Source organism: Apus apus, chromosome 15 (assembly GCF_020740795.1).
Source record: "Apus apus isolate bApuApu2 chromosome 15, bApuApu2.pri.cur, whole genome shotgun sequence".
Taxonomy (NCBI): Eukaryota; Metazoa; Chordata; class Aves; order Apodiformes; family Apodidae; genus Apus; species Apus apus.
The window spans coordinates 5,680,440-5,707,093 of record NC_067296.1 but is presented as its reverse complement, the minus strand read 5'-3'; the positions used below and the strand labels follow the sequence as shown (position 1 = coordinate 5,707,093).

General features: G+C 55.9%; 3 protein-coding genes across 3 annotated transcripts; 2 read left to right on the top strand and 1 right to left on the bottom strand.

Annotated features, from left to right (window-relative positions):
- Positions 1–4,271: 4,271 nt before the first annotated feature.
- On the top strand, positions 4,272–6,321 carry SYS1 (SYS1 golgi trafficking protein). Its single transcript, XM_051632989.1, has 3 exons — positions 4,272–4,461; positions 4,815–4,882; positions 5,452–6,321. The coding sequence occupies exons 1-3, from the start codon at positions 4,300–4,302 to the stop codon at positions 5,690–5,692; spliced, it is 471 nt and encodes a 156-aa protein (XP_051488949.1). The 5' UTR covers positions 4,272–4,299; the 3' UTR covers positions 5,693–6,321.
- A 3,878-nt stretch (positions 6,322–10,199) lies between these two features.
- On the bottom strand, positions 10,200–15,165 carry LOC127390874 (neuritin-like). The gene is made up of 3 exons (XM_051632990.1): positions 15,133–15,165; positions 14,505–14,652; positions 10,200–11,229 (listed from the first exon to the last, which is right to left on the bottom strand). Exons 1-3 carry the CDS (start codon positions 15,149–15,151, stop codon positions 11,004–11,006), a joined length of 393 nt encoding a protein of 130 aa, XP_051488950.1. The 5' UTR covers positions 15,152–15,165; the 3' UTR covers positions 10,200–11,003.
- A 4,276-nt stretch (positions 15,166–19,441) lies between these two features.
- On the top strand, positions 19,442–26,566 carry DBNDD2 (dysbindin domain containing 2). The gene is made up of 4 exons (XM_051633403.1): positions 19,442–19,637; positions 24,427–24,585; positions 25,035–25,178; positions 25,978–26,566. Exons 1-4 carry the CDS (start codon positions 19,442–19,444, stop codon positions 26,184–26,186), a joined length of 708 nt encoding a protein of 235 aa, XP_051489363.1. The 3' UTR covers positions 26,187–26,566.
- Positions 26,567–26,654: the final 88 nt, after the last annotated feature.

Below are 26,654 nucleotides of genomic sequence, written 5' to 3'. Positions count from 1 at the left end.
GGGCTCTCGTTTGTAGAGAATAAGAGATTCCCTTTCACAGGGAAGCAACACACAGACTGCAAAGCATGTTGTGGCATGATCCCAGCTGCCAGGTATGGTGGCAAACTCTTGAGAGCCTCCTGGCAGCACCGTGCTGGGCTGGCTGCGGGGCTGGCTTCCCGTGAAGTGACAAGGACACTAAGCAGGAGTTTGAGAAAATCAAATAGGATCTGAAGACAGGATACATCCAGGAGAGGGTAGGACCAAGCCTAGAGGAGGCTGTGGTGGAGTTTGCTGCAGCACATGGTCCTCTGCTTAGGACAGCCATGTGTTGCTAACCCTCAAGTTCAGCTCAGCATCCAAGGCCACCGAGGACGTGACGGAGGGATCCGAGCTGTGGGCTGGGTTTCTGCCCATCCTTGTTACCCTCACCTCATCACACAGAGGAGCTGATGAAAGTCACTCCTGGAGCAGCCAGGGAGTCCAGCTCTGGTGAGTCTCCAGCTCAGGACACCAAGCAGAGGTGGGCAGCAGAAGATGGAGAGGAACAAGAACACATGGGCTGGGTCAAATGTGCTAAGACAGGTCCAAGCCATGACAACATCTGCCAGCAAGGAGATGGCCTCAGCAGCACAAGGTGGCCAGAAGCACTCCACTCCTCCCTAACCCTCTAAACAGCACCTTGTACTTGTGTGCCTGTGGCCACGACCCCTCTACACCTCCTTCCAGATAAAGCAGCCACCACAAAGGCATTTTCAAAACCATCTTGCTGTATTGTGGCTACAAACACTGCTGACTTGCCTGATAACTTCCTCTTCAAACAAGCACAATACACATACTCCTCCTGGTTGTCATTCCCCTCAACACTCACCCTCTTCACAGCACAGGACACCATTTTCCCTCCTAGGGAAGTTCTGCTTTGGCAGAAAGGAGAGGAGCCAGCCAGTCTGCCTACCTGGCCCAGGCACCACACTTGTGGTCCCTCAAAGTCACACCTGCACACACAATCCTTCAAGCAAACTGATACAAATCTTGGGCTTCTGAGAACAGAAGAGAAAGTTAAACTCGACCCTAATGTATTTTCCAACCTTGAAAAGACACTTACGTGACTCTACCAATGCCATTTTCTACGTGCATTGTGTAGAGACACCTTCTTCACACACAAACAAACTTCCTGTGACTGTAGCTCAAGAGAATTCAGATGAAAGGCAGCCACAACAATCATAATATGGCTCTGTAAACCCATGACATAAAATAAGCTGCTTCATTTTGCCCTTCAAATATCCATTCTGACATTTTTCTCTCTCTGGAGTAATGCAAAAGCAATGTGGGTATTTGACACTCACCAAGGGTGACAGGACAAACAGGCCCAGTGACAAAAATGCAGAACTGAAACGCACCTGAAACCTCACTACAAGTGAGAGAAGCAGAAGGAATACAAAACACATGTTGAGCCCCACTTTTGTTCTGGGTGCTGAGTTCCCACATTCAAGGTGTGTCAGTTCCCTTCTCCATTTAAGAATTACAGTTGGCAGAGAAATCAGGTAGGCTGGCCACCATTGTTCCTAACCCAGTGCTCAACAGCAGTTACCTAACTCTTGCATTGAAAATAAACATCTGCCAGTTCCCAATACGTGACACAAACGTGCTGGAAGTAGAAAGGAGTGTCCAAATACAATTCATTTGGAGGGTGAAATCACATTTTTACATGATACATAAATAAATGTCTAGGTGATCTTCAGAAGAACACACACAGAGCCCTTCAGACAACTGTGGATCATGGAAAAGAGAGTCTCTAACACAGTTCTTCAAGGAAAACGAGCTTAGAGCAGGATTCTCCAGCATAAAGAAACTTTAAGCAGAGTTTCAGAAAGATCTCAACTCCCCAAGTCTGTTTAGTATGGTGAGCTCTTTGGAGAAACACACCTGCAGGTATGAATAGAGGGAAGAGGAGCCCCTCCCATATTTTGAGCTACTTAACACAGAGTTATTCTCAAAATGTATAATCTTAGTCTTACTGTCCCTTTAGCAAAGGTCACCTTAGCACAGATCCTACCTGCCTAGTAAGAGGGAAATGAATGCCAGCAAAGGTTCATTCAGACAGCACCACCCTTTGTACACCAGCTGGTAAAATATGGATCACCTAAATAAATACCTTCCTGTTCCAGGGAATGATTCCTGAGAAGGAAAAACAACACCATCGTATACAGCCACTTCATATGGAAAAAACCCTGACTAAATAGGACATTCTTATTCTACACTCCTGCTAAAGAAGTGACCACCACAGTTGCATGTGATCTGGGTACATTCTCAGGGCATCTGCTATGTCCTGGGCACATCGCCACTTCTTCTCCCACCTGCTGTGCTTCATGACATGTAGGTGTCACACAGAACGGTCAGCTGGTTAAAAAAGGACATACTCACCAGAAGCCAGGCAAGCAGCACCTACTTTGGCACCCTAGGAAGCACCATCTCTGTGTTTAAACATCTTTTTTCCCCCTTACATGTCTCTCCCCTGCAGCCACCTCCGACTTTAGTTTGAATTAAAAGAGGAAGAAAAATAAAACTGAAAATGCCACTTATTTCCCCAAAAATGTCTGCTCCCCAGCTCCACATCAAGCCCGTCCCACAGAGCAGGGCTATGAGGCAAGGCTCCTCACAGGGAGAACCAACTCTCTTTCAGGAGAAGGACAGAGTCCCCAAAGCTGGAGCAGCGGGGAGAGGCGGGAGAGCTGAATCCAGGGGCACACACCAACAGAGGTGACCATGGGACATCCCATCTCCAAGGCAGCCAGGGAAGCAATTCACAAACCAGGCTGCAGCACTAATACCTTTGTGCCATGGCACAAACCTGTGCCTCTGCTGCTGCCAAGGTGGGAGGGAGCCTCAGCTCACACCAGGGACGTGACTGCTGCCATGTCAGGCCTTCAACTCCGGGGCAGCAACCGAGCAGGGAGGAGACTTGGATCTGGAAAGAATTCAAGTCAGCACCTCCCAAAACACCAGCTGGTATCTTGTGATCCCAGGGACTACTGGATAAATCAGACCTACTGCTGCTAATGGCTTTGGCTGTGGAAGGACACCCAGCAATTACACCACCAGTCCTACCTCACACCAGCTTGGAGTTTTCAGATGACTAACCAACCAACATCTTAATGGCAAAGGAAAGTGAGGCCTAGGAAAAAGGGTAGTGAAAATTAATAGCTAAGTCGTGGCTTGCGTGTCTGAGAGAGGAAAGAACAGCAGAGTTCAGGAAAGGAAACCAATTTCTACTAAGAGCTAACAGAGGAAGTGTTGAGTCTTGCAATGTATTCTCAGCAATGTGCTGGTAGCTGAGAGCTCTGACAGGGCTGGGATTTTCCCGTGGTCATTCCTGCCCCGGGGAAGGCAGGTAAACTTCTGCAGAGAGAAGGTCCAAGTCAGAGCTTGGCAGCTGTGGTCCACGGCCACCAAGCACCACCCCTGCCCTGGCACAATCCTTTCTAAGGGCAGCAGGTCCAGGAAGAAAAGTGTGCCAAACCTGCCCCAGCACAGTGACATCCACAGCAGGAGGAAGGGGAAACACAACTGCACAGGGAACTTCCAATATGGGGACATGGAAAACACGTCACAAAAGTCAGAGATGACACTCTGGGTTTGATGGGCAGAAATATTCCACACCCACGAGTGAGCCTACCCCCTCCCATAAAAGCTGGGGCCCCGTTTCTCCCCCTCCTCCTCTCTTTTCCAGGTGACAAGAGCTCTGTGGCAACCCCCTTGTCCACCAGACACCAGGGGTGTCTCCCCTCCTTTTTTCCAGCGAAGAACTTCTCTCCAAAATGGTTCCTTTTCCCACACGGCCTTAGGGTTCAGCTAGTGGCAGTTTCCACAGCTGAAGCCAAGCAAGCAGGACAAGCTTATTGAGACCACTCGGCGAGCTCCAGCAGCCAGGAGGGACCCTGGCACCTGGATTCGGAGGAAGAAACCCCCCCATGTACCAAAAAATAAACCTTCCAGAAGATGCCAAGCCCTACCCCACGGCCAGGCCTGGAAGGGAGAGGTGCTGCCAGGACACAGCAGGGCTCAGAACAACATCCTGCCGGCCTGGAGCTGCGCGGGGCAGGGCAGGGCAGGGCAGGGCAGGGCAGGGCAGCAGGGCAGGGCAGGGCAGCAGGGCAGGGCAGGGCAGCAGGGCAGGGCAGGGCAGGGCAGGGCAGGGCAGCAGCCCCCGCAGCCCCCGCAGCCCCCGCAGCCCCCGCAGCCCCGAACATCCCCGGGCAACCTGGGTCCTCCGGCGCGCCAGGGGGCGCCGCGCGGCGGCGGCGGGCGGCGCGCGGGGCGATGGCGGCGCAGTTCCGCAGCTACGTGTGGGACCCGGCGCTGATCCTGGCGCAGATGGTGCTGCTGCAGGCCGGCTACTACAGCTCCCTCGGGCTCTGGCTCGCCCTGCTCGGCACCCTGGGCAGCGCCGGGCCCTCCCTTCACCAGGTCTTCAGCGACGAGGTGAGGGCGCGGGGCCCCGGGAGGCCGGCCCTGGGCGAAGAGGCCTGTGGGCCTGGGGGGGGGGGGGGGCCTTGTCCTGAGGGGGGGGGACAGGCCCAGGGTTAGAGACAGGCCCAGGGTTAGAGACAGGCCCAGGGTTAGAGACAGACCCGGGGTTACAGACCCCCCCCCGGGGTTAGAGACAGCCCCCCTGTGCTGCAGGCACCCCCAGGATAAACACACCCCCCCCAAGCTGTTGGGGGGTACCCCTCGGGACGGACACAGGCCCAGGTGCAGCCGGGGCCAGGGGAGCGGGTTGGGTGCTGGTTGGGCTGGGCTCGGTGCTGTGGTTTCCTGCTAACGATCCCCTGCAGATTTTAGGCTTCTCGACCCTGCCGGGGAGGCTCTCCATGATGGCCTTCATCCTCAACGCACTCACCTGGTAAGTCAGCAGCTGGCTGCAGCACCTGTGGCTGCTTCTTCCCGAACATGGAACACTTCAAAGGACTCGGCAGGACCGGCTGCCTCTCTCCAAACCTCTCCCCAGAGCCCTATGCCTGACTGAGCATGTCTGCAGAAGGCAGCTGGGAACTGCTGACTCTTGGCTTTTCTGAGAGCCTGGAGAAGTCGTTTCACTTCACTGCCTCAGTTTCCCAGCTGGGGATGGGATTTGCTTCTGTGAGAGATTTTACTGAAGGTTAAAATGAATGGATCTCTGCAAACATTGATCTGTAAGCAAAAATGTGTTTGGCCACTAGGCGAAGGTTACTGGGGGGAGGTTTGTACAGAGCAGCAGGGCAGGAATTTTTAAACTAAAAGCTCATTTCCCTGCCATCAGGTGATTAGAAATCTGTAAGCAGCTGGGAGCAAGGTCAGAAACAACCTATCCTTAAAACAGTGAAGTTCTAAAGCAGCTAAATCATTAGCAGCAACAGCTGGTAGCTCTTCACTGCATCCCCATCTCCCATGGGCACAGCAGGGCTTGTTTACTAATCCCTTTCTTCTTGGCAGTGCCCTGGCTTTGCTGTACTTCATCCGGCGAGGAAAGCAGTGCCTGGATTTCACAGTCACAGTTCACTTCTTCCACCTCCTGGGCTGCTGGATTTACAACTCCCACTTCCCCTCCACCCTGACGTGGTGGCTGGTGCACATTGTCTGCACAGCACTGATGGCTGCCATCGGGGAGTACCTCTGCATGAGGATAGAACTCAGGGAAATCCCCCTCAATTCTGCCCCCAAATCCAACGTATAGACTCACTCTGGCAACAACATGCTGCATTTTGTCATTGTTTCCTGCACAAATGCATCTGATACGCCTGAGAATCATCACTGAAGAAGCACAGCAGGTCTGTCCAGACTGTTTTTTTTTCCTGACCTTGGTGACTGCATGAGTGTGAGTGTCTCCTCTGGCATCAGCCAGCAAGAGGGGAGGAGCAGATGTTTATTTTGTTAATACAAAGCATTTAATATGACTGTTTGGAGTGGGTGCTCTTAAACTCTTCACTCATGAGACTGTGAAAAGCCAGGCAGCAAAGTGTGATGTGTGAGGAGCATCTGGAATTGAGCAAAACTCCCCTGTGTGGGTGATGCAGTGGTCAGCTCTTCTTGCAGGAGAAGAGCAGCAGAGTGAGCAGTGGGGCTGGGAGCTGCTGCTTCTCATCTGTAACTTGTTTGTTTGGGCTTTGCTTGGAAGAAAAAGTCAAGCAAGTGAATGGATGGGGAGAAAGAAAATAGTTGTACTTACCTGAATCACCAGCTGGGATCCTAAATAACCTGTAATGTTAGATGGGTTTGTTTGCTGTTTCCATGTTTAATACATAGAGATGTCAGCAGTTTGCTGAAGAAATCTTTTATAATAATAAAAAGATGATGTTGCTGTGAGTGTGTTATGGTTCTCCTGGGAAGCTGAGCACTTCAGGAAATACCATGAGTGCCTGTATCATGGCAACAGGAGGATTCAGCCAGAGGAGAACACGTGGCTGCAAGTTGCCCACTGTCCAGGACACAATTCCCTACAATAAATATTTCATACCTCTGCTCTGAAGCGGAGGCAGCAGTGAGTGCTGGCTGGGGAAGTCAGGCAGCATAATCCTCTCTTCAGAGGGAGAGTCAGCAATCCAGGGTCTCCACGTGTCCAGCCTGAGGTTGGAGCTGACCTGGGAAAGCCTGCCAGGGTGTCCTGGAGCCATGCTGCTCTTCCCACTTGTCTGGGTTTTCCCATCAGCCTTCAGAAGCCTAGTGACAGATCGGGTCTGGGAGAGGTGATACTCAGTGGCATGAGAGGCTGCTGCTTGTTCCTCAAGATAAGAGGATGTTCTTTTATTGAGAGGCACTTCAAATAAACATCACCTGTGAGCAGGCAGGGACAACACCTTGCTGCTGAGGCCAGAGCCAGGTGGTTCTCCCAGATCCTGCAGCCCAAGGAAGGGGACCTGTGGCCTGGTTTCCACTGAGGATGACTACTTTGTGCCACCCCAAGGGAAGGCAGAGCAAGTTCTAAAGAGAGATTATTTTTTTTTTCCTGTGTAGCATCTTGGTGCAGTAACTTCCCTTTGTGTGTTAATATTTCTAAGTGATAATTTGCATTAAATCATTTGGTAATTCAGTTTGTTGGCAAGTGCTGGGATGACTGGAGATGCAGACACTGATAAACTCTTTGAAGCTGCTCTTCTGTCACTGGGGGAGCTGCATTTCATTTCCTGCTCTCCTATTCAAACACTCTTTAAGTGGAGGCAGAACATCCTGGTGGGCTAAACACATGGCAGCTCTGCCACAGAGGAGGGTTGCTGGCTACATGTATTTAGGCAGAACCTCTTAATAGTCTGAGGTTTTGCCAGGAGCTCTTCCTGGCCATGCCCCTTGAAGGACAGGGTTAGAACAGGAGCCCTTCCAGAGGGAAGAGTTTACACAAGGGGGTTTTTTTCTGGGCAGGAGCCAAGGGTTGCTGGAGGGCCACCCAGAGGTCACTTCCTAGGCCTTCCCCTCCAGCTCCACTCCTCAGTCAGCAAACAAATTCATCCCTTCTCAAAATCTGCTCGTTCCTCATGTATAAGGATACTTGGCCTTTCCTCCAGCCCAGATATAAACTGGTCTTCCAGTAGGTGCCAGTATCTCCTTTAGAAACGAGCTGGGATCAGGCTCAGAGCCACGCTCTGCCTCGGGGCTGACAAACGGGCTTGGTGTCAGCCCTGTCTTGGGACTCTCGAGGTCATTTCGCCCTCTCCTCCTGCTTTTTGTTGCTGTTATTGAGCAAGAACATCCCAGTCCTGCGCAGGGAAGGCTCGCAGGTTTCACATCACCCCAGAGCTCCGTGTGAACTCCTGTGTTCTCCAGGAGCAGCCTTAGGGCGAGCAGGAACCAGAAGGCTGATGAGGGAAGGTGGGAGAGCAGAGGGAAAGCCACATCCCTCCCATTTCTTAAAGGAGAATGGCAGCTGATCCCAGAGGTGCCGTGAGACAGAAGGAAAGAGGTGCTCCCTGTTCCCCTGGGAGAAGAGGGATGAAAACTTTGGACCGAGGGGCACTTACCTCCTGCCTTCCTGAGCTCTGTTGTAACTGCTGCAGCATCCTCCCCAGCTGGGGGTGGGGTGTCTGGAGGCACTAGGAGGAGGCCATGGGAAGAATCCTGGACAACTGGATTTAACACATCCCAATGGATGCATGACAGGCCTGTGGGCAAGCTTCTACAGCAAAAGATCTTTTCACCAACAATGGTGTTGGGGTTTAACTGTTGTGGGACATCCAAGGAGCTGCACTGCATCAGCACGAAGCCTGCTGGACTAGAAATGCTTTCTGAGAGTCTGCTGACTTTGCCTTTGAGAGCTAAATTTGTACATTGCCCTTTTTTTTTTTTAAATGAAGGAAATCTACTGTAACTGTCCTAGCCATGGGGGAAATTCTGCTAAAAAACGAGATACTGAGGAGGGAACCTCTGAAACTTATCACTCCCATACTGTGAGACCTAATTTTCCACTCATGAGCTTTCAGTCAGATTCAGGAGCACCTTTGGCTTTAAAAAAAAATAATAAATAAATCTGCTGCTCTGTACCAGAACTATGGCAGATGGTCTTTGTTTCTTAATGAATCCTTGGTTTTTCTGTGCAATAGTTGAGGGATTTGCTTCCAGGGAAGATTTGCCCCAACACCTGCTCTTCTTGGAGACAGTGGCAGTGTCAGCTAGCTGTGTGCATCCATGGTGCTGAAAAAGAAGACTTCTTGGAGATCTCTGCTGAGGCTTTTACATTCCCCTTCCCCAAAGCTGTTTAAAACTAGAAAATTTGAACAGAAAAAGTTGCTAAAGCCAAAGAGAAGCAAAGAGGGGTGTGGGATTTTGGGGGAGCTGTGCTTATTTGCATGCTAGAAACACTTTCTAAACAAAGAGCAGGTACAGGATTTGGATCCAAAGGACTCCAGCCCTGGTTGTACATGATACCCACCTGCTTCAGGTGTCCCCAGCTACAAACCACAGGCAGAAGGGCTTACAGGGGAGAGGGGAATAGGATCAAACAGCATACACTGCTGTGGGAGCAGAATAAGAATGAAATCCAAAGCAGCAGAGTGGTTCACTCCAGGTTCTGCAGTGCTCTGGGTTTACCCTTTCTCCATTACTTACCTTAAGGTTCTGTGTCTGAGGTACCCAATTCACAAGGAACAACTCTGTTGCCTGCAGAAAGCCCAGGTGCCTCTCACTGAAGGTCTGTACACCAGCTGCTCTTCCCCAAGTTATATCTTGGAATTTGGCTCAATTTATTCATATTCTCCTGCTGCTGCAGGAGCAGAGTGTTAAGTGATGGGGAAGGTAAGAGGAAGAACACAGGAATGCCAGAGGAGAGCAGTTAAAAAACCCCAACACCACTGTTGGTGAAAAGATCTTTTGCTGTAGGAGAAGCTTGCCCACAGGCCTGTAATGCATCCATTGGGATCTCCAGGGCTATCAGGGCCCCAGAGCTGCTGCTCACACTTCCAAGGACATGTTCAGCTTTGGGGACAGTTTCAGAACCTCCTGGTCCATTTACTGCTGGTGGTATCTAGAGCTGTGCCTGCCCCCGTGCCAGGCAGCCCTTGGAGCACCAGTGCCAGGGCTTCCTTCAACATTCCTGAGGACCATGAGGAGCTCTGCACAGGACTAGCCTTCACTGTCAGCAGTGCCTGCTCCTGCTGACCACAAAGCCAGTGGGAAGGGGCCAAACAATCTATGAAAACAGCCCAAGTGACATGTGTGTGACACGTCTAGGGAAGCCAGGCTGAAATTCCCTGATAGTTCAATGTGGAAATTTCACATGCCACGAAACATCCAAGTCCCATAATTAGAACATGGAGTTCCCCATCACATCCAGCTCTTGAGTCCTAGTTCAGACCATGAAGACCAGCTACTTCCCCATTCCAGAGAGGCAGCACCACGTGGGGAGCACACTGGAAGCAGCAGAGAGTCCCAGTGGGACTGTCCGTGCTTCCTCTTACTGAGGAACTGCCCCGAGACCCTCCCAGGAACAGGTTACAGACCCATGCTGAGGGTCTGACTCCTACAACCCTACTCAGTCAGGCAGGGCACTGCTTCACCAGCCTTCCTAAACCACAGAACTGCCTGCTACTGCCCATTTTTTCCAACATAGCCAGAAATTACTTGCAAGAACCTCTCTGTTGCAAACACTTGTGCTTGTACTGAAGCTGAGAAACTGACAGTGCCCTGAGCTGCAAAGGAGACAAGAAGAGTCTGTGCTGCCAAACAAGAGCCAGGACAAAATAACTGCTGCCACGCTGTAGGCTCTAAACAAACTTTAATGCTCTGGAATTACACACTGCCACCCACAGAGCTGCTTGCAGGTTCCTTGGGGAAAGCTTTGCAGCAAAGGAGTTGCTATAAATACTTTCTGTCCAGCTAGCTTGACACTCCCTCTCCCCCCAGATATTTCCCTCACCTCTATTTTCTTAAAAAAAAGGGATTTACACATAACACAAGAGTTACTTGGGAATTCAGATATGTGCAGGAGAAGAGCTCATACACCCGTGATTATTCCCCAGCAGGGGTTTCAACATGTCCTCAAAGAAAAAAGGCCAGTACAGAGCTGTAGGGACTCCTTTGAGAGGCCAGACACTGTCCCCTGCACCTCACAAATACCAGTGGCAGAAATGCCCATCTCGTTTTCAGTGCCCAAATAAAAAAATCTGGAGAGTTGATCTGATGGAAAGAGTCAGCAAAGCAAACAGGTTTCCTTCCAGGAGCCACAGAAGAGTGCAAAAGAATCCAGTGTTCTCAACCAATTTCTCAATTCCTCCCCAAATCCTCTGCCCCATATCTACAAGTTCCCAAACTCTGCAGTCAGCCAGCTTGGTGCCTTGAGGCAGAAGGGGACAGGTGTTATCCCAAATGACAAAGAAGCAGCAAAACCCAGGAGAAGCTGCCAAGCTCTTCTGCATCTCCCAGGTGCAGGAGGGAGCCGAGTGTTCACTGAGCACAGTGCATTCCTCAGAGGATTTCCCATTTGGAAAAATGCTCATTAGGATGCCCCGACACACGCTGCTGCTGCTGCCACCACCTCTGTGCCATCCTTCCACAGCTGCAGTTTATAAATTCAGCCAAGTGATGACGAGGGGGATACCAAGGGTGGAAACGTTGGGAACGTGGGTCCAGGCAAAGCTCTGGGCCGTGCTGGGGCTGCAGAGGTCGAACAAGCTGCCTGGAAATTTGATCTTTCGAGATTCCAGTCTCAGCATCTCCCAGATGGCCACTGCTTCTTTCTGGCACTCCCAGAGCACTGTCAGGGCACACGTGTGGAACTCATCCCAGTACCTGCAGGCAGGGAAACACACACCATCAGGCCCTTTGCAGCAGCACAGCACCAAGGAGCTGGGCCGAGCCTTTGCTGCCCCAGCCCATCCTTCCAGCAGCAGCAACCTCTTGTGTTTTGTCATCCCCTCCATCATCTCCCAGAGCATCTCTGCTAAAACTCCAAACATCAAAACACACTGAAAATATTCCACGACTTTTTTCTTTCTTCCTTCCTCCAGAAGTCAATAAAATCCATTATCTTCCATCAACAAGTGCTCCCTTTTGGCACCAAGCACCCCAAGTATTTAAAACCAGCTGGGAACAAAGGCCCAGCCTCTTTCATTCACAGCTTCTTCCAAGCTGAGTCAAGGGCAAAACACAAGCACAAAGCAAGGAGAAGGACAACAACTCCCACAGATGGTCACAGCTTTATAACTAAGGTATGGGCAGGAGAAGTTATTCAGCATGTTCTGGTTAGTCACATCTCCATTTATATTTTGGGTATTACCCTGAATAAGCAGCAGCCATTCAGTGGAAAAAGGCTCTTGGGGAGAAGCAGGGAAAACCAAAATGACAAGGAAAGATAACCCATGGTCCTGTGGTAACAAGCCAGGAGCTGCTTGCTCAAGACCCCCTGGCTGCCTCCCCTGGGCATGGCAGCTTGGGGTTTGGGATTTTTTTGGGGGGGTGTTTTTGTTTTGTTGTGGGGTTTTTTTTGTGGGATTTTTTGTTTGTTTTTTTTTGTTTTGATTTTTTCCAGATCTAGAAAAATCCCAGCAGACACAGAGCTGAAAACCACAGCCCCAGGAAATTCTCCCAGAAGGGGTGCAGGGAACATCACCCCACCAGTCCAGCACCACATGGGATGACCCTGTAGTGCATTTGCCTAGAGGACAGGAGCAATTTCTCTGCCACCTCCCACATCCCACCAGGACAGCAGGCACATGTGCCATCCCTCAGGAAGGAGATGCAGCCCAGGCAGCTGAGTGGGGACCCTGGGCATGGGAAGGGGACAGCTGGGTTTTTTTGTCCAAGTGTCCTGGAGACTACACCTTGTGCAGATACATGAACCCAGGCACTCTGCTTTACTTACTTTTCCTGCCAGTGCTTACGTCAGAAGGCCAGCTGTGAGGGAGTTCATTAAACCGAGTCATTCTGGCAGAATAAATGTCCCCAGATAATGAGAAAAGCTGGTGCCAACACAAGTAACCTCCTGTGCTTGCCCCAGAGCTGCAGCAGTAGCTAAACCTGGCCCATGTCTTCAGGCAGAAGATGGCTGGGGGAAGGTGAGGGGGATGACAGCTCCTGCCTGCTTCTGCTTTCAGCCAGGATGGCAATTCCCAGTGTTTCACCCTTCACAGCCTCCATCTGCTCCAACCAGGCAGGACACTGTCAAGTGACTTGCCCAGGCCACCTCCAGGGCAGCACCACACATGGGGCCAAGATGCCACCAGCCCCATGCTGGCCCCAGCTCTGTCTGTCCCTCACCCACACTCCCAAAGAGGACACCACAGCACCAGCAATGCAGACAGCAGAGGAAAAGGCTGAGGGTTAAAGGCCAACTATTCAGAAGTATTTTCTGTCAGGATGCTGGGACATCTTCAACATTTTCCTCCAGCCACAGCAAACGCAGCTGACCATGCACCAGGATGGGCAGGAGAAGCTGGCATGTCTCAGACAGTGCAGAGCCCCAGCCCTGTCAGCTGGGAAAATCCCAGGACCTGTGATGATCAGTGCCCTGGAGCCTGTAGAAAGCCTCATCTCACACATTTCACGTGAGTTTCAGCAGAGGAATCACTCCCTCAACAGTCAACCACAGCACATGCTCAGTTGCTTTCTAACACCAAGATGCCACGTTAAAAAAAAAAAAAAGTATCTATTAGAGCCCCCAGCACAGCAGTTCCCACTTCATCCCAGCCTTCAGCCACATCCCAGAGGACTGTCATCCTGAGCTAGGCTGTTGCCTGGAGAAGGGGAGGACAGAGCAGGTCACCCAGCCAGCCTCCCAGCTGTGTTTGCTGCCAGGGAAATGAATGGACAACACATTTTTTTATATAAATGGGGGTGGGTAGTTTTCCATTCTTTTTGAACAGAAGAGTTTTGCTGAAGTGTTTTCCACTTCTGGCAACAATCAAAGTTAGGTATTTCAGCTGGGGCAGGCAAGAAGGTTGGGGACCCTCTACTTGCCTCAGCAGCAGCACCAGCTCCTTGTTCTGGCTGTCTCCCAGCCCTGCCAGATGTCAACCAGCTGTGCTGGCACCACAGAGCAGGTCCCAGAGCCTCCACTCCACCAGTAAGGGCAAGGTCTTCCCCTCCCAGCCCTTGAGGTGGTTTTCAGCATCTTGGAAATCCTGACCCACAGGGCACTCAGCCCTCCTTGCCCTGGCAGGTTTCCACCACCCCAAGGTACTCTGATTTTCCCTTCATTTCTGTCTGCATTTCCTCCTTTTCATTGCCCACAGCTCACTGCTGGGGACACAGAGCTGCCTCCATTTATTTTTGCACACATCTTATTTCCACCCTTCACCTGCCCCTCCACCTCTCTGCTTTTGTTCATTTGCTTTTTAAGCAGGTCTTTCCCCAAACCTGCCCAACACCACCCCTTGTTACCCAGCTCTTTCACTACTACTTCAGTTCCCCTAAAGTTCATGTCCTCTCAACACCATCATCTTGGGGCAGTTGCTACAAACTCACACAAAAAACCCCAAAAAACAGGGGTGGGAGTAATTCAAGCCCAAAGGACAAAGTGTCTCAGCAGGGAAGGAGGGAGAGGGTTCGGTCTGGGCAGCAGGATCCAGCTCAAGGCCAGGTGCAGGCTGCTTCCAGCAGGACTGGACCTTGGGACACCTTGGCCACATGCAAGTCACTGTCTGAAGCACAGGTGTCCATGGAAGCCTTTTTTGCAGGGCAAAAGGGGTGAGGTCCCACCAGCCCTACTCCAGGGATGCAGAGAGTCACAGGACAAGTTTTGGAGGCTGAAGTTATGGCTAAAACACAGGGGATGCAAACTCCAAGCAGAGCCATGCAGCAGAGGGATGGATGGATGGATGCAGGGAGCTCACCAGGTCTGTCTGAAATGCAACCAAGGTGGGGAGCACGTGTGTGTATGCACACACCCACAGGATCCAGGAGGGCAGGAGAGAGAAGAGTTCAGCCAGCAACACCTGGCACAGGGTCAATACCAAACAGCCAGGCTGCCCATGCACCACAGGTAACCCCCTCAACCCACCCACCTCCAGGGACTGTCCCCCGTGGGGTAGGACAGGCAGGGGGTCCTGGAGTGGGGCTGTACTCACCCACAGACTCGGTGCAGCTCCTGCAGCTCGATGCCCTCCCCATCCTCATATGTGGCCATGTTCTTCCCCAGCTTGAGGACGCAGTCTGAGAAGCCTTGGTAGATGTCGGTGCAGGTGGTGCCTGATGCCAGCAGCCCAGCCAGGTGCCCTGCCAGACACCGAGGGGGAGTCGGCGTGAGCACCCAGACCTGCTGAGGCGATGGGGCCCTGCACCTCGCTCCCGGGGTGACCTGGGCTGCTGCAGAGCCAGTGCCACCCGGGCAGGGTGAGCTGCCCCTTCCCCACAGGGCACACACGGCGTCCCCTGCCCTGCCTGCGTTTGCAGAGAGCCCAAAAGTGCCGCTCTGCCAGGGCAGGGAGCCGATGCAGAGGTGTTGGGGTGCCCCCCTCACCCTCACCCATCACCCCCAGGGCAGGGGCAGGCGGGGGGCACGGCCAGCTCAGCACCGACAGCCTGGACCCCCAGGGAGAGAGGCACGGCACCGACCCGGCGAGGAGGGAGGGGACCCCGCATCCCCCTGCCTGGACACCCCAGGGGCCGCCTGGGAAGAGGCTCCTCCACAGCCCGGGTACCCCCAAACCGCCCGCCCGGGCACCCCCAGCCTGACCCCCGCCCGGGCAGCCTTACCCAAGGCGAGGAGCAGCATGGCTGTGCCCCGCCCGTGCCCCATCCCGCCGCGGCTCCACCGGGCTCCGGCTCCAGCCCCGCTGCTGCTGCTGTCGGTGCCGGTGCTGCTGTCGGTGCTGCTGTCGGTGCTGCTGTCGGTGCTGCTGTCGGTGCCGGTGCTCCCATGGCCGGCAGAGCTCCCCGCCCGCCTCCGCGGGGAGGGCGCCCAGCCCCGGCGGCCGCTAATGAGCGGCTTTGGCCGCGGCTAATTAAGCAGGAGGCGGGGCCGCGGCTAATGAGCACCCGGGGCAGCCCCGTGCCCACCACCCCGGCCCTTGCCCCCTACGCCCCCGGCCCCATCGCTGCTCCCTGATTCCTGCACCTCTGGACCCCACAGCATCGCATCCCCTCGGGAGTCTCCGTCAGCACCCACGGCCCCTCACACCCTGCACCCCAAAGCCCTGAGTGTCTGTAGGTTCAAAGTTTGCAACACCTGCATTTACCAAACCTTCTCCCTTGATCCTGGCATCTGCCATTCCCAAGGCTGCCATGGCCTTCAGGGAAATACGGGGACTGTGCATCCCTGCAGCCTGATCCTGGGTCTTGCCCAAGGAGTCCCTTTTCTTTTCCTCCAGCAGGAAGGGAGCAGAAGGGTTCCTTGCTGCTTGGATGGTATCACTGCAGGGGGTCTGTCATATCAGAGCTCGCTCATTGCTGGTGACAGCTTTGCTGTTGGGGACACTGCTGTCCAGCAGCCCATGAGCCCTGCTGGTGCCCAGTGCTGTGACCTCTGTCAGGAGGACCCCTCTGTGTGAAAAGCCAGCAGCTCTTTTGGGGATCTGGCAGCCACAGGGAAGACCCACCCTGCCAGGGCATGTGAGGGACACTGACAGGACAGCAGGCACAGCTGAGGGGGCACCACTGGGCTGTGGGCAGCCTCCAGGTACTGTGGCTGCCTGCAGAAGGAGCTGGAGCACCTCTGACCTCGAGGACACTCCCCAAAACTATCACAGTGCCAGAAGTTACCTGCACACTGGGGCCTGGACATCACTCAGAAGGCAGCACGCAGGGGGCTGGCAGCAGAGGTGGGGGAGCTGCAGGCAGGAGATTTCCTGGGGTGCACAGCAAGTGTGAAACTGCACCTTGGCCCCCTGTCTGGCCTCCTGATGGCCAGTTCAGTGCCATTTCTCAAAGCCAGACTGGCCTAATCCCTTCAGCAGAGAGTGGCCCCAGAGGGCTGGGCCAGGTAAACCCCAGCTCTGACACTGACATGCTGTGTGGCCTTGTTCACCTCTCTTGATTTAGGAGGATAACAAGGAGTTGTGGTGCTCGTTAGGACTGGCATGTTTACTGGAGGCAAATGCTCTGTAGCTGAGCATGGCTGCTGACGTGGCTGGGAAGGAGCCAGCCTGCTCAAATTGCAGCTGAGCAGGTGAGAGCACACGACTGGGGGGCTGCCCCTGCCTCAGCCTGATGTGAGATTTATCCCTCTGCTCAGGTGTCTGCTGAGGTCCCCCAGGAATGCCTCTTGCCTGGGGCTGGGTATCCTGCTGCCTGCACCTCACAGCTCCGCCAGCTCCTGTGCCATGGCTGGCCATCGGGGACATCTGCATGGTCTGGAGCCTGAGGATGTGGGGACACGACACTCCCTGTGGGGACACCACACCCCCAGGGCTTGGCAGGAGCCTCCACTGGCACCGCGAAGGGATTGCAAGTGGCAGGACTGGGCTCCCCTCCCTCAGGGCAGGACATGGGCAAGGAGCTGACAGGCTCCTGGCACAGAGCAGTGCTGTGGACCCCAGCCAGCCCGGCTCCCTCGCCTCACCTCCCCAGCCCTGCCGAGATGCTTGTTTCTCAGCAGCCATGTCCCTTTGAGGGTGTTTACAGTTTTTCTGCCTCCCCACTGTCCCAGACTAAAATCTCCCCTTTTAAGGCTGCCGCAGTACCGCCGGCTGCTGGAGCTTTGCCTGCTGCAGGCTGCTCCCTTGCAATGTATCACCTCGTTTACTGGGAAAGCAGCCTTGCCTCGCTCTTCCCTTGACTCCACAATTTACTGATTGAGTCAAGCCTCAGCTCACTCCCAGCCCCTTCCACGCCTGCCTCCTGGAGAATAAAATCTATTTTCACCAACGAGTGATTCACCTGCCTGGTGCTGGTTCACCTTTCCCGTCACAGCCGACTCTTCCCCAGCTCCATCCTTGCAGCTCCCTGACTCACTTCCCAAACCTCTAATAGATGGGAGAAACCTGAGAAGGGAAGGGCAGGAACAAGCCATGTTACATTTTCTCCTGATGATGGGCACACTTTGATGCTGGCTCCCCTGGGGATGTTTGGTGGGAGCTGAGCTCTGTGTCACAGAGAGGAGAAGAGGCATCATTCCTACCTGGGCTGAGCTGGTGACCCGGATCCCCAGGGGACACCTCCAAAGGACCTGGGCATTCTTTGTTAGAGCGAGGGCTGTAGACACAAGAAGGTGCCATCTGCCAAGGCTGGAGGCACAGGGGAGGCAGGGATGCTGTGGTGGCTGCCACCTGCAGGTATCTGGCAAGGGTTTTTCTTAGGGATCCTCACCATAAGTGGAGGCTCTTTACTGACTTCGGCATCACCTCCATCCCTTCTCACCTTTTGGCCAGGAGCAGACATGCTTGGCCACGAGCAAAGAAAAAAATCATGATGTGGATAGAGCTCGGTTGCCTGCCTTGGTTTAATTGGAATAAAATGGGTGCCCCGCTGAGCAGCACGGCTTGTGCTGGAGAGCTGGGATGAGTCAGGCTCAGTGCCGATGATATCACTGCTTTTCCAACCCCCCCGCAGCAAAGCAGGATGGAGGGGCCACAGCAGAGGGTCCATGTCACTCTGCACGGGCAGCAGCCACACGTGCTGTCCCCGCAGCAGGGGCTCAGGCTGCAGAAAAGCCCCAGGGAACCTGGGGTGCTCCGGGGGACTCGTGTGCACAGGAACAGGCTCTGCGCCTCGCAGTGGGAACCAGTGCCAACCCACACAGACGTGTCACATAGCAGAGACCTGAGCTAATTCCCCGGCCCTGCCTCCTCGCCTCCTCCCTGGCAGTGCAGGACAGGGGTCAGCAGGGACAGTGGCCAAAGGCTGATGCTGCCTGATGGCTACACCAGACGACAGGAAGCTGTGAGCAAGCCAGAGCACGCAGGTACCCAGCAGAGATTTTTCTCCTGCAGCTCCTTGGACACTACAAGCCCCCACTTCTGCTACACCAGCCTGCCCACCCAGCCCTCCAGGGTGTAGCCACAGCGCCGGCATCCCTTGCTTAGGTTGGAAAACATCAGGCAGGGCTCAGAGCACTTGTTGGACACAGCTAAACTTTCACGTGGGCAAAGCTTATTCTTTGTAACCACTGTCCTGAGTGCGAGCTGAAGCCAGCAGCTACAGGCAAGTGCAGGGGTGCAGGCACTGGTCCCCACCACAAAGCTGTTTTTTGGCAACAAGAGCTCCCAGGAGGCAAGGGAAGGGGGAACAGCAAAGCAACAGTAGCCAAAACAGCTGGGATACAAACAATACCCAGTTATCTTTTAATCACCCAGACAGTGAGACAAACACACTAAAAATGGGGCAGGCGGGACAGGCCACAGACATTGGAAACTCCCTTTCAGCCAGAGAAAAGGGCAGAGTGGATGCTCCCCCCGTCCGGTCCGGTCCCGTCCCGCTGGGCAGTGACCGGGCTGAGGGCAGAGCCGGCGCTGGGCACGGCGAGGCACTGACTCACCCTGCTGAGACACAGGAAGGGGGCGGGAGGCCAAAGCCGCTGCTCTGCCAAGGAGCAGCGCCGATGCGCAGGGCTGAACGTGGGATCAAACAGCCCGGAGTGGGATCTGCTGGGGGATGAGGGTCTCAGGAGGCATGGGATGAGCTGGGGCCGGAGCCCGCGGCCCACCCGCACAGCCTGCTGGCGTCTCTCCCGCGGGATGGGGCGAACCGAATTTACAGAAGAAAAACAGACGCACACAAAAAAACAAGCATGTAACTGTGCCCTCCGCCCAGGCACAGCCCCCCTGCCCACCCCTGCCCTGCGAGGCAAAGCTCCGGCCCCAGCAGGGCAGCAGCGGCCAGGCCCGGCGGGGCACGGAGCTCTGCCTGGGGCTGCTGTGGAGGGGGAGACCCTCCGCAGGGACCGTCCTTGGGGACCAGGGACCTTGCACGGGGTCTCTGCTGGTCCCGGGAATGCAGAAACCCTCCGTGAGGACGGAGTATACCGCGCACGGCCCCTCCTGCTCTCCGAGGGGCCGGGGACCCCCCCCGGGGGGCAGCGCTGCTCGGTACCCCCGCCGTGGGGCAGCGGCCGGTGTCCCCCGCCGCGATGCCGCGGGGCTGGGCGCGCTGGCACCGCCCCGCGCAGAGCCGAGCACCGCCCCGCAGCGCAGCATGGGCGAGCGGCGGGCGGCGGGGGGGTGAGCCCGGCCGCCCCGGCCCCGGCCCGGCCCGTCCCGTCGCAGCTGATCGCAGCAGCCGCATGTCCGGGCCCGGGGCGCAGAGCCGCAGCCGGCGGCTGCCCGGTAAGTGCCGGTGGGGGGGGTGAAGGGGAGGGTGTGGAACGGGGCACCGCGCCGGGCGGGCAGAGCTGGGCTTGTCCGCATCCCCTTTGTATCCCCCCCGTCCCCTCGCAACACTCGCCCGATGTCCCTTGCAAAGCAGCCATGACCTCTCCCCCCTCCGCTACTCCCGAGCCCCCAGGTCCCCTCCCACCCCCCAGCCCCGGACACCCCCGGTTTGCCCCCCCCCCGCCTCCCGCTGCACCAACCTGCTGCGTTGGCACCGCTCCCCGGGCTGCCCGGGAAGCTCCGTGCCCGAGATGGGGATGCTCGGGAATGAGGGGGGCACCTGCCTGGGAAGTGGCTGCGCTCGAGGACCTGTTGGGCCACGGGATGGTTGTGCAGTGGCATCACTATCCCTCAGAGCCCCGAATCCCCCCCGGAGGATCTGATCCCCCCCCGCACCTGCGGGCTTTAGGGGAAGAGGAGGCTAAGCAAAACAAACACATCAGTGAGTGGTGGCCGGGGTGACAGCGGGTCTGCAGAGGGACAGGCTGGCACGGAGCCGTGCCCGGGGCCACCGCGCTGCTCCTCGGGCACCGCGCTGCCCTCCCGGCTTTCTTGTCCTCACGCTCCAGTCTGCAGGAATCGAAGCAGGGCCCCGCAAATAGCAGGGTCTTGTGACACAGCCTCGCTGGGGAAGGAGCTCTGGGAGGCAGGGATATTTTTAGTGCCGAGACACAAGGGATTTGGAGATTGCTCGGAGGAGTGCAGGCGATGAAGCTGCGGCACAGGCAGGGGTTACGAGGTGCCGTGTCCTCCCTCTCTAGTTCTCCCCCCGCGCCGCTTTTCCCAGCTAGAGGCTCTGCCAAAACCGCTGCCTCCCTCGCACTCGCCGGGTGCGTTTCCTCTCACTGGGGCCACGGTTATTTTTTGCTGTGCTGCAACACGAGGTCAGACGTGCCAATCGAGAGAAGACCATGCAGGGAATTAACGCTCAGGCAGCCGGCGTGTCCGGGCATCCCCTCGCTGCATGGCCTGACCCTGCACAGTTCTCCAGGGCATCCCTAACTCTCCCTGCCAGCTGCTTCTCCCAAGGCTAAAGGAGCCAAAAGCCCTTGGGATTTACCTTTGTCCCAGGGGGGTTTTGCTAGGGCAGGGTGATAGGGAAATTCTTGTGATCTTTGCAGGGCCTCCCAGAAGATGCAGTGGCAGCTGAGAAGCTGCATCTTCCCCCCACTCACTTTCCTCGCAGCACCACACACAGGGAGCCGGAGCACAAGGTGCAGTGTGGCAAGCCAAGCAGCTGGGGGAGGTCCCAAGTCTCTCTGGAAGAGCGAGGTCAGGGGATCAGGCTGGGGGAAAAGTACAGGGAGAAGGGCAACCTGCCCTAGCTCTTTCCTTCATCAGGGAACTGGCCCATGTTTGGAGTGACACTTTGCATCAACTCTGTTCAACTCTCCATCATTCCCAGTCCCTTTCCACAGCCCAGACTGCTTTTCTGGACCTTCTTTCAATCCCTCAAAGTCTCTGTAAGGTATTACAGAGCCATGACCTCAAGAAAAGGCTGTCTCTTGGCCTTGTGCCTCCACTAACAAGCCCTCTCCCATCCCTGAATACACCCCTTCTACTCATTGCCGTGGAGTGGGGGTTGTACCAGGATCCCAGGGGCCAAGGAGGAATGAAAACCACCTCCCCTCCCAGTGGGAACACAGCCAGATAATTGAACCATGTGCAGCTCCTGGCCCAGACACTGGGTCCGAGAGCACCCTAAGCTGGTGCTTCCAGCACCTTCAGTCCCTGCCTGGCCCTTGCCCCATGCTACTGCACCCCAGGAATTGCACCTCTCCCAGCCCAATTTGCTGAGGGTATGGATGAGAGAGCTCACAGTGGTTTCCTTCACAGCCAGCCCTCCCTAGCCTTTCTCCACCACTGTGATGCCTGTGAGCCCACACCATGGCAGGGTCACCTCCTTGGTGTGCAGGGCAGAGGGGACCAGCAGGGCTGGCATCCTCTCCCACAGCCCACCCTGTGAGCAGCTGCCTGGGAGCAGACAAGGAGGTAGATCCCTGCCTGCATCTCCCAGGGACGATCCTGCCCTGCCTTCCCAACCTCCTTGCCAGCGTTTGGCCCTGGTTCCTCTCGGAGCTGCGCTGGCTAATAACCCATGAGCGCCGGAAGGATCTGAAGGCAGCGGGGCTCCCGGTGCCACCGCAGCCGCGCTGGGCGGTTCAGCCAGCGGGGAAGAGCCTGGCTCTGCATGCAGATAAACCTCCGGCCCCTCGGCCGAGCGGGCTCTAGTAATAACCATGACAATAGCCACAAAAGCCAGGCCACCAGCAGGTACCGACAGATCCCCCGCCGTGCACAGGGGCCGCATTGTGTGTGCGAACGTGTCCCGCGGTGGGAACATGCCAGCCGGGTGAGACAATCCCGGCGACTGACAGCCGGGGAGGGTGACCGGCCGTCACACGGGAAGGGCCGCGGCAGGGAACGCCGTGCTCCTTTCTTTTCCCAGCCAGGGTTGCTGGGGAGCAGCTACACTAGCAGGGCTGTTCGCTCCCCCCCCTCCCCCGCCGCCCCCCGGGCCCGGAAGAGCCCCCAGAGGGGGGAAAGGCTCCAGGCTCCATCCCCGACTCCCACCGCGGTCACGGGTCAGGCAGGGCCAAGCACAGCCCAGCTGCCATCATCTCCTGCTGCCGGCGTTCCTTACATAATGGGAGCTCAGTGCTCGTGCCCAGCGCCCCGGAGAGGGCTCAAAAACAAGTTCATAAACAGGTCCTGCTAATTTCCCCCGCAAGAGAAACCCCCGCGCCCACAGGAATGCTGCCACCCGCTCCCTGCTCGCCCCGAGCACCCTTATCTCGAGTATCAGCCACATGCCGAGGAGAGGTGGGCAGTGCGAGCACTAATGGCAGGGATCAGCAGCACTCACGGCACTGGGGACAACACCCACTTAGCATTTTGGTTTGTATTTGCACTGCAGGAGGATGTAGAGACCCTCCCCCTTACCTCCACACTGGGTAAGATGCCACATGGAGAGCTGGTCTGTTGCCCTAAATCTGGGAGCCAGCTCAGCCTCTGCCCTGAGCCCAGCCTCCCCACGGTGGGAGCCCCACGGGCTCTCCTTGGTGTGCTGATCTGCAGCAGTTTGCCATGGATTTGGCAGAGCTGGGCTGGCAGGCAGAGCTGTGCCTGGGACAGACAGGACAGGGCTGGCTCCAGCTACTGAAGGGAACCAGCTATGTAATCAGTACTCCCTCTTTGTCCCTGGCTCCATTCTCTTTTTCAGATAGCACAGGGGAGGCAGGAGATTTTTGCCTTACCCCAGCAGCACTGGGGTAGCCTCTGGTGAGCCTCATGAGGAACCCTTCTCCAGCATGGTGTGTCCACCACCCCAGGGTGCTGCACAGCTCATCAAGCCTCTGTACCAGAGCAGGCACCCAGTGCTTAGGTCAGACATACCAAGGCAAAGACCCCTTCAGGCAGTCAGATTCAACGCCCCAGGCACCACAGGAAGATGCTGAGCAGCCAGAAGAGGACCAGAGCCTCTTCCACAAACTGCTTGGTGACTGACCCTGAGTCACGCTGCATCCCCTGTGCTGTGCTGCAGGCACAACCCAGCCTCCCAGGCAGGCACCTGCAGACAAGGGGGTTTAGCTGAAGGATGCCCCAGAAACAGGGTGCAAGGGAGCCCTGGAAGGGTTCTCAGGAAGATGTGACCTTGATCTCCAGGACATTTCACCAGGCCCGCTGCCTCTCTCCCATTTGGGTCCTATGCCACTACATCTTGCTGACAGCCTGCCCTGCTGCTGCCCTCGCCCCCACTCCTGCCAGACAGGGTGGGGATGCTGCTCCCTTTGTTCCCTCCTCCCCAGCCCAGAGGAGTGGAGGGTTTGGGCTGTACTCAGGCAGAGCAGAGGATATTTGTTTGGTTTCCTTGGTTACCGCGTGCTCCAGTAATCACATTTTCCTTGTACCGGCTGGGCCAAAAGCAGCAGAGAGGAAATCTGGAATGGCTTAGGTCAAACACCAGCCTGGGAACAGCCAGGGCCACCAGCCATGGCCCCTCCATGCTATTTGGGTCCTGGCACTGCAGGTAGTCCCTGAAAGGGAGGTACCAGGGCCAGGGATGCAGCAACAAGCTCCTTCAGCAACAACCTCCCTCAGCAACAGCCTGAGGGCTCCCATCACTCCTTTCTGTGTGAGCCAGGGACACGGGCACCAGCATTGAACTGCTGGAGGAATTACAGGAATGAAAATGTTTGTGCAGGCAGAAGCCAAGCTGGCTGTGCAGGCGGGGGATGTGAGCAGAGGAGCCTGCGAGCGTGGGTGCGGCTGTATTTATAGTGACAGCAGCAGGGGTGCGGATGCAGGGGTGACAGGGTTGCTAATGCCTTTTATTCCTTATGCATCCCTCAGCCCAAAAAGCCTGGAGCACTAAGGCCGGTTCCTGTCCCTGGGAGTTTCCCCTGCTTGTTGGTGTTCACAGATAATTCTGTTTTGTAGCAAGGAACCTCATAACAACACCCTTTCCCCCTCCATAATTCCCTTCAGGAGTGGTGAAGGCAGCAGATGAGCTCCCAGCTCCTGCCTGCTCTGCATCACAGAAGTGAGATCTGAGGCTCCGGCACAGCAGGTGCTGGTGATGCTGCTGTTCCAGCCTGTAGCATCTACTCATGGTGACTAAATCAATAAAGCAGAGCAGAAGGGAACCACCTACCCCCCAGCACAGCCACACTGCATCAGCTGGGATGGGCAGAAGGGCTCGGACAGCCCTGCCTGGTCCGACCTTCCTCACCTCTCTCCCCAGCTGACATGGAGCAGGCACAACGAAGCCTGGATGCAGAGCAGATGCAGCAGCAGCAGCAGCTGAAACTCCGGGACCGGCAGAAGTTCTTTGAGGAGGTTTTCCAGCACGACATGGATTTCTTCTTCCCTTTGTCTCATCTGCAGATAGAGCACCGGAGACGTAAGTGCTGCAGCCACCAGCATGGGTGTTTCAGGGAGCCACAACACGAGTGTTTGAGAGGAGGGGGACATCCCCAGTCTGCCAGCAGCTGGGGACACACATGTCCTGCCCTGAGACAGGACCACACATGCTGCCTGTGGCCGGGCTGTGCATTACTCACACCATGCAGCTGAAGTCCCTGCACATGGGTACCCAGGCTGGCGCCCTGAGTAGTCACTGCCTTCAGACAGGCTCCTCTGAGCAGCAGTTTGGGGCAGGGATAAAGGATGGCAGTGAGGCAGCCAGGGATTCCAGAGTGGTGTTTTAAGGCAATGTGGCTTTCCTGGGCGACTCCCAGTGGAATTCTGTTCCCCACAGCAAGGCTGGCCCCTCCTGGGGGTCCTGCCTGCACATGGTTCACGGTGTCCTTTCCCTGGCACTAGCACTCACCTTGTCACTGGTCTCTGCAGCCCCCTTAGGCAGCATTTCCTCCATGGAGGTCAACGTGGACATGCTGGAGCAGATGGACATGATGGACCTGTCAGACCAGGACACTGTGGATGTGTTTCTTGGCTGTGGGACAGAGGAGAGCAGTGTTGCTGGGCCCCTGCCAGGTATGTGCAGTCCAAGCCTTTTGCGGGCCAGGCTGGGAGCCCTTCCTGGCCCCAGTGCCCACACCAGCTTGTTCCTCAGCTCTGGCCACCCTGTGTGCAGATACACACACACACAGAGATATCTGGTGCTGGGATCTGAGAGGCTGGAGGAACATCACTCTAGGCTGGTCTACATCAGTATCCATCCTCCACCCAGAGGTACAGACCCTACCTTATACTGCAGAAAACAAGGAAACTCAGGCACTTCCCAGAGTCCGAGGGTTGAATTCTCTTGTCCTGAAGCTCCTCTGGAGCAGTCTTGTGTCTTGTCATGATTTGCCAGGTCCCCACCATGCTGCAGAGCTCACCATGCCAAGTGGGAAGGCTGCAGAACCCCTCCACCTCCCAGCCAGACCCCAGGCAGCAAGGCTTGGGTCCTGCAGGGGAAGCCCAGGGTGCCAGCACCTTCCTCCCCACACACACACACACACGCTGTAGTGATTCATAGAGGCCAAGCCAAACACCTCCTGGCCTGCTGGGGCTGACAGCCTCACACAGCACGGCTCCCAGCCGGGCTTCACACCAGACGGAAGAGGTTCCACTGCCAAAAACGGGGAAGGAATGTGCAGCCCTGCCCAGAGCCAAGCCGGGGGTTTGAGGAGGGAAACGGCCACGGCAGCCGCATGGGGAGCTGCTGGGAGGGGCCAGGCAAGCCCAGCCTGCCCAGGGATAAGTGTTGGGAGGGTTTTCCATGAAGCCCCGGGGATGAAGAACCTCCAGAAGCCTTTTTTCTTCCTTCTCTTACCGGTGTCTCCTCCAGGGGCAGATGCCAGCCAGTGCCCAGAGGAAATCACCCTGCAAGTGCCCGACGCAGCTGAGAGCAAGTCCCGCATTTCTTCCACGTCCTCTGTCTCCACGGATCTGAACAGCCTGGACACCAGCGAGGAGGGGGCTGAGACCCCTGTGGTGCAGTCCGATGAGGAGGACCTGCACGAGGACAGTCCCAAAGAGCAGGAGGCAAGAAGCTAGCAGCCAGCTTTGCCCTGCTCCCTGCCTCCTCTATACGGACCTGCCAGCCCCGAGGAAGGAAAGCTGCTGGTGCTCTGTAAACCCCACCCTGGACTGCTGCCCTGCAGGAGGGGAGAGATGGTTTTCCCCTCCTCTTGCTCCACAGGTTGTCCTGGCAGCCAAGGGAGAAGAAAAAGGGTATTGTAGGCTCCCGAAATTAACTCTTCAGGCTTTGCTGCTAACACTCCCTGCTTCACTTCCCCAAAATGCTCAGCATCCCACAGCCCCACCATTCCCAGAAAGCCAGGGATCCCAGGTGCCCCCATCCTACTGACAAAGGTCCTGTCCAGACATGCGTTTTAACAACGGCACACAGAGAAATAACACTCCAATCTAAACCAGCAGTGAGTACGTGTCTTATTGGGAGAAAACGGCACTGGGGGTGAGGGCGAGGTGGGGACTGCAGAGGGGTGCTAAGTGGTGTAAAGA

Bases quoted from the DNA above. Each gene is read 5' to 3' on its own strand.
- SYS1 (XM_051632989.1), top strand. From the start codon at position 4,300: ATGGCGGCGCAGTTCCGCAGCTACGTGTGGGACCCGGCGCTGATCCTG. The intron at 4,462-4,814 runs GTGAGGGCGCGG...GATCCCCTGCAG, and splicing joins ACCAGGTCTTCAGCGACGAG to ATTTTAGGCTTCTCGACCCT. The intron at 4,883-5,451 runs GTAAGTCAGCAG...TCTTCTTGGCAG, and splicing joins ATCCTCAACGCACTCACCTG to TGCCCTGGCTTTGCTGTACT.
- LOC127390874 (XM_051632990.1), bottom strand. The intron at 11,230-14,504 runs GTGAGTACAGCC...CCCTGCCTGCAG, and splicing joins GAGCTGCACCGAGTCTGTGG to GTACTGGGATGAGTTCCACA.
- DBNDD2 (XM_051633403.1), top strand. From the start codon at position 19,442: ATGCCGCGGGGCTGGGCGCGCTGGCACCGCCCCGCGCAGAGCCGAGCA. The intron at 24,586-25,034 runs GTAAGTGCTGCA...TGGTCTCTGCAG, and splicing joins GCAGATAGAGCACCGGAGAC to CCCCCTTAGGCAGCATTTCC. The intron at 25,179-25,977 runs GTATGTGCAGTC...TGTCTCCTCCAG, and splicing joins TGTTGCTGGGCCCCTGCCAG to GGGCAGATGCCAGCCAGTGC.